At 47.7% G+C, this 8,270-nt stretch overlaps 1 protein-coding gene across 2 annotated transcripts in view; it reads left to right on the top strand.

The window, feature by feature from the left end:
* Positions 1–415: 415 nt before the first annotated feature.
* RGS11 (regulator of G protein signaling 11) overlaps positions 416–8,270 on the top strand; it is a 158,867-nt gene continuing 151,012 nt past the window's right edge. For both annotated transcript variants that reach the window (XM_083152826.1, XM_083152825.1), the window contains exon 1: positions 416–562. In XM_083152826.1, the coding sequence (XP_083008952.1) occupies positions 500–562 (63 nt within the window). In that variant the 5' untranslated portion in view covers positions 416–499. The remainder of the gene's footprint in view (positions 563–8,270) is intronic.

Here is an 8,270-nt window from a genome sequence, read left to right as displayed (position 1 = left end):
ACTCTTTGGAAAAGTGGTTGAACTCGATGGACGCAAGTCTTTATTGAGCCTTATCTACTATGTAACTATAAGTAACTGATTGACAAAAACGGGAAAAAATTGGACTCATTACATTTGTTAAAAAAAGGACATATATACATAAACATGTATAAACATAAGATTACTGTAAGGTAAAAATGGGCTGTAATTGGATAGCTTATCGAGCTACCAAGCCTGTTTTTACCGTGCAATTAAGTATCGCATGTTAGAAGATACCCCCACCACACACATCTTTACCTTACTTTTAAATTCCATTTTTACAGTAAGCAGTACTGTACACATTTACTGCTGTGTGTAGTTAGCAAACTATCCACAAGGTGGCAGCACAGATGCAGCAAGGTCTCAGTAGTAGTGGCTTCAAACACAGCAGCACCAATTCATATAGACACACAGAAGAGCTCTCACAAGTAGAGGTGCAACACAGTCTTTGCTGGAGCAGGCTGTCATCCACAGACACAACATGACGATTAACAATCTCCAGCAAGGGAAGAACTACAAAGTGCAGATGCCATGCCTTACCAAGGTAAGCCTTCTCCATCAGCATTGGGATTTTTCTGGCACTTTATGTTCTGTGCTGGAGAACAGCAAAGATTAAGCAGATTCTGTTTAGATGCTGCTCAAGGAATCAAAGTGTACTGCAAACTCTTGTGTGGCTGTTATCAGTAATCCTTACACTTCAGTATACCATGGTGTAGCCTAGTTATAACTGTACCTGTATATATATATATATATATATATATATATATATATATATATATATATATATATCTATATCAGTATTAGAGGAAATGAAGGAAAATAACCAGTTGCAATGTGTGTGTGTGTGTGTGTGTGTATATATATATATATATATATATATATATATATATATGACACTTTTTTATTCCAGCGGCATTCCTGCCATTATAATCAGTGCTCTGCTACCCTGCTCCAAATGCCGCCAGTGTTAAATCAGGACACAGCGTTCATTGGTAGCAAATTCCCAGATAAAGTGAGTTATATTTAGATGAAATGGAATCTGCCGGGATGTTTGCTAAATAGCAAGTAATGGAGTATAAGTGTATTGCCGCTCCACCGTTGCTATAGGCAAATCGATCCTTAATGACCCTCATCTTTGTGGAAAGTCAAATATTAATGCGCGCTGTCCCTACAGAATTGGAGCACTGGTTGTTGTAGATGATGGTGAAACACTGACTGAGGGGTTGCAACTTTGTTATGGCTTAGAGTGTGTCCTTCAGTTGTTATCTGTATGTATTATTGTGGGATATATTATCCAGAACGTCTGAGATTTAGGGCTTTTATTTCCATAACTTGGAGGACAAAGCCTACAGTATACTAAACATTTTGCTCCAGGAATTGACCTCTACTTTATATGGACTTGCAGTGCTCCTCACCGATTGCAGTATCACCATCGATGGCAACCATCGATGGCAACTGCACCGATGGACATCCCTAGTTTTAATTACTGTGTGCCAATACTGTGCTGTGTTGGTCCTGCATCGGCGATCGTTGGGTGATATAGAGTACAGAGTGATTGACAGACAGTGGCTGTTTGTGGGAGGTAACGGGGGTGGCTACAAAAATGGAGGTGACTTTCCAAAAATTTGATGGTTGTTTCAACCAGCGACCGTATCCTCGCACGCAGGTAAAATGTCATCTTTGTTCTGTCTATGCGTCCAGAGGGTCTCTCAGATGTCCGATCGTGCGACCGTTGTCGGCCCAAAAGTGGAACATTTGCATATTTCTGCGACGTAAGGAGACCCATCATCATCAAGATTAGCACCCACCTCAGTCAGGCCCAGAGTCCGTAGAAGAAGGTGGTGGTGTCTGCGTGTATGCCAAGTTTTATCCTGGGGGAGGGGGGCAGGACTTAAAGTGGTCCTGGAGAGGTGGTGGAACTCGTTTCCCCTCACATCACATATTCCATGCCAGAGAATGAGGCCGCTGGGACCTGGGGCAGGGGGAGATGACCAGCTCATCAGTGACACTAGCGCTGCCTGCATCATTTATTGACATGAGTGGTTGGGCCAGCTTTTCTGTTGGAATGACGGTGCAGGGCCATGATGAAGGTGGAACTAGTTCTAGTTCCACCTACCATTGTTTCCCCCCACTTTAAACCCTGCTTGGGGGTGTTTAGGTACAGACCCTAAAGGCTCATCATAGGACAAAGAGCCCTTTAGTTGGAGAATTTTTGGGGGTTTAAGTTGTTCAGATAGATATGACTTACTCAAGTCAGTAGTTACAAGTTGGATGGACTAACTTCTTGTTTCAACCTTAATAACTTGGGGGGAGATCTATGCAAGAAATGCGGTAAAAACCCCGTTATCGGGGTTTTTACCGCATTTTGGGATGCTGTAAGCATCCCCCGCCGGGTTAACGCGGCGGGGGGCATCGCCAGAAAAATCTGGCAATGCCCCATAGAAGACAATTGGCTTCTACCGCATCCCACCGCCGCCCCGCAACGACCCCCGCCACCCCGCACGGACCCCCGCCGCCCCGCATTGCCCCCTCCTCCCTCACCTGTGTACGGGCAGCACAGCGCAGTGCTGCCCGGACCTTTGACCTCCTCCCTGCACTGATCCTCTTCCGGTTGCAGGAAGGAGGAGAGCCCGGCGCAGCAGCAGCAGCGCCGGGTGTGTGAGGGAGGGGGGAGCCGCCGGGACCTGCTGGGACCCGGCGACTCTCACCGTAAAGGACAGCTCTTAACGCAAGAGCTGTCCTTTGCTATAATTATGGCATATGTTAGAACATATGCCATAATTATAAATGCGATGGGCGGCGAAGGGGGGCGGAGATTCTTAGAGAATCTCCCCCTAAGTTAGATAACCCCTCTTGTTCGGTGTTTGCAGTTGTACCTTTACCAGTAGAGCTGTTTGAAGCCCGACATAAGTCAACCCAAGTTGGGACTGCCGAACTAGAATCATGACCCGCTCTACAGTAGAAGGTTTTCACTGTCTGGTGCTCTTCTGGACTTTCGTTCAGCTCCTGTGTGCCTGGAACTTGCGTTGCTGACACCCTGCAGGGGCAAACGCAGGATTTTCAGAAGGGGGTTTCCAGAGGGGCGGAGCAAAGCAAGGGAGATGGACACTTTGGTGACCCAGTATATGCCGGGTCAGTTAAAGTATTATAGATAGACCAAATGTATATAATATAAATAATAATATTATTCATTTACATTTTTATATATATATATATATATATATATATATATATATATATATATATATTTACACACACACACATATATATATATATATATATACATACGTATATATACATTCAGGAGTGTCAACAGCAGTGTAGACCCCTGGGCATAGCAATGTATTGGGGCCCCTACCATTCCTCCAGCGGTAGGGGTGGGGGAAGCTTTGATGTCCCACGGGTGGTAGGGGGTATTGTATCAAACGCTCAGCATGTCGGGCCTGGATCAGTAATTTCCACTAATTACCCCTTTACTGCACAGATGGGAGATGGAGTGGGATAAGGGGGCATTGGGCTGAATGAAGGGGCCCTGATACATAACTTCCAGGGTGGTAGAGGATGTTTAATATGCAGAGGAGGGGTGTATAGTGGAGTGGGCTTATTATTCATAATTTTCTGCTTGCTTGACTGCAGATATCTCCAGTTCCCGGGAATTAATTTCTTAGAATTTAATGGAATTAAAAACTAGAGAATCCCACCTACCAAATGGTATTGGGGACTAGGGGATCAGAGTTCAGGAGGCAGAGCAATCTGCCAACGAGTATATAAAACTACATACCAGGTGTGTGGAGCTGGAGCAGTAACCAGCTGCTGGAAGGCTGATATCTCTGGTTCTGGGAACAGTAGAGACAAGCTACTAGTATCCATCAAAGGGGGAGAGTCCCAGCTTTTAGAATGTTCCCTCAGAAAAACTCTAAAGGCCCCCATACACTAGGGCGACTTGTCCTTAGGACAAGTCACCCCCGACTTCCCCCTGAGCTTCCCCTGCTGCTCCCCGGGGGAGCTTGATTAGATTGGCACTTGATGTGCCATTTTTTACATGTGATAAATCGTCTCGATTTATCACATGTAAAAAACCCGGGGAGCAGGGGGGGGGGGGGGGGGGCTACCGAGCAGGGCTGCTGGTGGGAGCAGGGGGGGCTGGGGACGCTGCGGGGGACACAGGCGGCATAGAGCCGGGCAGGGGGAGCCGGCCGGGAGCTGTCAGTAATGAATAAAAAAAAAAAGCCCATACAATGAATGGGCAGCCTGTGATTGGCTGAGCGCTCTCTCAGCCAATTGCTGACTGGCTGAGAGAGCGCTCTTTAGGCAGATGTACTAACCCTATGGACAGAGATAAAATGGACAGAGATAAAAAGGGTTCGCACGGGGGACCGTTTTGCCGACTGATTTTTGCCCACCGCTCTCGCACATAGAAGTCCGGGTGGGGGGCTGGGGAATTCGTCCATGGGAACGCCCATCATTTCATGGGCATTCCCATGAAAACGTTGGGAGTACCCGTGGAAATTCCACAATGATGCCGGTGAGGGGGGGGGGGGAGGCTTTCCAGCTGATGTCAGATGCCCGCCCAGGGCGTCCGCAGATCAGAGACACCACAGAGCTGTCTCAGATATGCGAGCGCTGGAGAAATTGTTATATGGTCGATTTTGGCAGCGTTGCGTGTGGACCAGAATAAGGTCCAAAGTACCAGCAGACCAACTCCTTAAAGTGCAGACACACTTGCCGATGCCAGCAAGGAGGAACGGAACTTATAGATTGTAAGCTTGCGAGCAGGGCCCTCCTTCCTCTATGTCGGTTTGTTTCTGCCCAGTTTGTTTTTCACTGTTGTTTCCAATTGTAAAGCGCAATGGAATATGCTGCGCTATGTAAGAAACTGTAAATAAATAAATAAATAATGGCCCTCATTACCGATCCGCTCCCCTATCAGTACATGCACAGATGACAGAGGGGTTAGTTTATAACCTGCGGGGAGGTGAGGAACGATGGTGCAGCATGGCCCTCATTACCGATCCGCTCCCCTATTAGTACATGCACAGATGACGGAGGGGTTAGTTTATGACCTGCGGGGGAGGGGAGGAACGATGGTGCAGCATGGCCCTCATTAATGATCTGCTCCCCTATCAGTACATACACAGATGACGGAGGGGTTAGTTTATGACCTGCGGGGGAGGGGAGGAACGATGGTGCAGCATGGCCCTCATTAATGATCTGCTCCCCTATCAGTACATACACAGATGACGGAGGGGTTAGTTTATGACCTTCGGGGGAGGGGAGGAACGACGATGCAGCATGGCCCTCATTAATGATCTGCTCCCCTATCAGTACATGCACAGATGACGGAGGGGTTAGTTTATGACCTTCGGGGGAGGGGAGGAACGACGATGCAGCATGGCCCTCATTACCGATCCGCTCCCCTATTAGTACATGCACAGATGACGGAGGGGTTAGTTTATGACCTGCGGGGGAGGGGAGGAACGATGGTGCAGCATGGCCCTCATTAATGATCTGCTCCCCTATCAGTACATACACAGATGACGGAGGGGTTAGTTTATGACCTGCGGGGGAGGGGAGGAACGATGGTGCAGCATGGCCCTCATTAATGATCTGCTCCCCTATCAGTACATACACAGATGACGGAGGGGTTAGTTTATGACCTTCGGGGGAGGGGAGGAACGACGATGCAGCATGGCCCTCATTAATGATCTGCTCCCCTATCAGTACATGCACAGATGACGGAGGGGTTAGTTTATGACCTTCGGGGGAGGGGAGGAACGACGATGCAGCATGGCCCTCATTACCGATCCGCTCCCCTATTAGTACATGCACAGATGACGGAGGGGTTAGTTTATGACCTGCGGGGGAGGGGAGGAATGACGATGCAGCATGGCCCTCATTAATGATCTGCTCCCCTATCAGTACATGCACAGATGATGGAGGGGTTCGTTAATGACCCGCGGGGGAGGGGAGGAATGACGATGCAGCATGGCCCTCATTATTGATCTGCTCCCCTATCAGTACATGCACAGATGATGGAGGGGTTCGTTAATGACCCGCGGGGGAGGGGAGGAATGACGATGCAGCATGGCCCTCATTAATGATCCGCTCCCCTATCAGTACAAGCACAGATGATGGAGGGGTTCGTTAACGACCCGCGGGGGAGGGGAGGAATGACAATGCAGCATGGCCCTCATTACCGATCCGCTGCCCTATCAGTACATGCACAGATGACGGAGGGGTTAGTTTATGACCCGCGGGGGAGGGGAGGAATGACGATGCAGCATGGCCCTCATTACCGATCCGCTCCCCTATTAGTACATGCACAGATGACTGAGGGGTTAGTTTATGACCCGCGGGGGAGGGGAGGAATGACTATGCAGCATGGCCCTCATTAATGATCCGCTCCCCTATCAGTACAAGCACAGACGATGGAGGGGTTCTATCGGCCATCGCTGGGTGCACACACACTGGACGATAAGATAAGCGATATTGCTCATTTCATCGCCCAGTGTCATTTTTCAAACCAGTCTGTAACATGGCAGTTAGGAGCTCATTAGTTGGTACTTTACCTCTGTCCACTTTATCTCCATAAAAGGCTTAGTAAATAAACCTCATAGTACCAGCCAATCAGCTCCTAACTGTCAGGTTACAGGCTGCGTTAGAAAAAAGACCATTAGGAGCTGATTGGCTGGTACTTTATCTCTCTCAACACTATCACTTTTCAAGGGTTAGTACATCAGGCCCTAGTCTTAATACAAAAAATAACTTTATTATTGTTGGTATGGAATAACTTTGGGCCTGATTCAGACCTGTTTGTTAGGCTGCGTATGTTTGGATCCTAGCAAAAGGGTAGATGCCCCCCCCCCCCCCCTTCACTGAATGCCCGTCTCCCCTGTCAATCAAATCCTCTCACTAGCATGCGTATGGTATCACATGTGGCTGCAAGGAGGATAAATCATTCGATGGTCGCTCACCATCGAATCATTTCTCCTGCCTTCGCTAAGAACAGTCCGCCTGGAATTTTCTTAGCGCCAGCACCCTCCCAAGCAGGCATCGCTGCACCTGCATGGGTATGCCTAGTGTTTTTATGGCCCACCTTTCCGGTGGGCCAGGAGGGGGCCCAAGTTTTTGGAGCCCCCCGGCCATTCCGGGAGTTTAGGTAACCCTGGCATATTCACGCATACGCAAACCCCAACCTTCGGGGACGGGGATGAATTTGGCCCGCTACAAGCGGGTGAGAGTCGGCCCCTTTGTTTCCTGTGGGTCCGGAACAATGTAGCATATGGTAACACCTTTGATACAAAATTAACCACTTACTGGTTATAGACATTGAAAATAAAAAGCGTTTATACCGCGTCTGCAAAATGTATTTTCTTGTTTGGTCTGGTTTCTCCGATTCTGTCTACAGCTCATTTATGTCCCTTTCAGACCGCACTTTTTACACGTTATTTTGCCGTTTTTTTTTTACCGGTTTAGAACAGTAATTTGTGCAGTCTGAAAGGTGCAGAGTGAATTTACCGGTTCTATTGAACTGGGATTTCTAAACGGTAATAAAGCAGGGTCCTACCCGTTTCAGACCAGTTTTTTTCTCATCCACTGTTTTCTATGGGTTAAAACGGGTTTAGTGTTGTGAAGGAACAAAAACTGCATTGAAATACCGTTTAAAGACAAAAACTGCACTAAAATACTGTTTAACTACATGCGGTGTGAAAGGGGTTTTAGCTGGCAGACCCATTTTTAGAAATGTTTTAAAATACCTGGTCAAAGCCAGTTTTGCGGTCTGAAAGCAGCATTACTGGTCTGTGTCCCTCTGTTTCTGTACAGGAACCATTAGAGATTCCCATGAGAGAAGCAGGCTATTGCCTGTCACTGTATAGCACTTCCTGTGCGCTTGCTGAGCTCCTCCACCTGGTCTGCTTCCAGTCAGCATAAAACCCATACAGGGACACCAGACGATGCTCTAATCAGAGCAGGGAAGGGGGGTGCGGGGGGGGAGCTGTTTAAGAATGAGATTCTGAATTGCTTGAGATTGTATTGAAATATTCAGGCGCACATGCATCTATTTATATTCATGTACACGGTTCTCTCATTTGTATAATAATCTGTCTCTGTACCATTTCCCCCATCTCATTACACAACGCTGCCAGGTGCCAAATATGAGCTTGCACTAGTAGCAAGATTGGATTTTTTTTTTCCACCTGCAAAGCTGACACTCAAATTTACAAGGAGGAGGTAATGGCGGGCTGTATTAA

The sequence above is a fragment of the Crinia signifera genome, chromosome 7 (assembly GCF_055691185.1).
Source record: "Crinia signifera chromosome 7, ASM5569118v1, whole genome shotgun sequence".
Lineage (NCBI taxonomy): Eukaryota > Metazoa > Chordata > Amphibia > Anura > Myobatrachidae > Crinia > Crinia signifera.
This window is presented reverse-complemented; position numbering and strand designations above follow the sequence as displayed.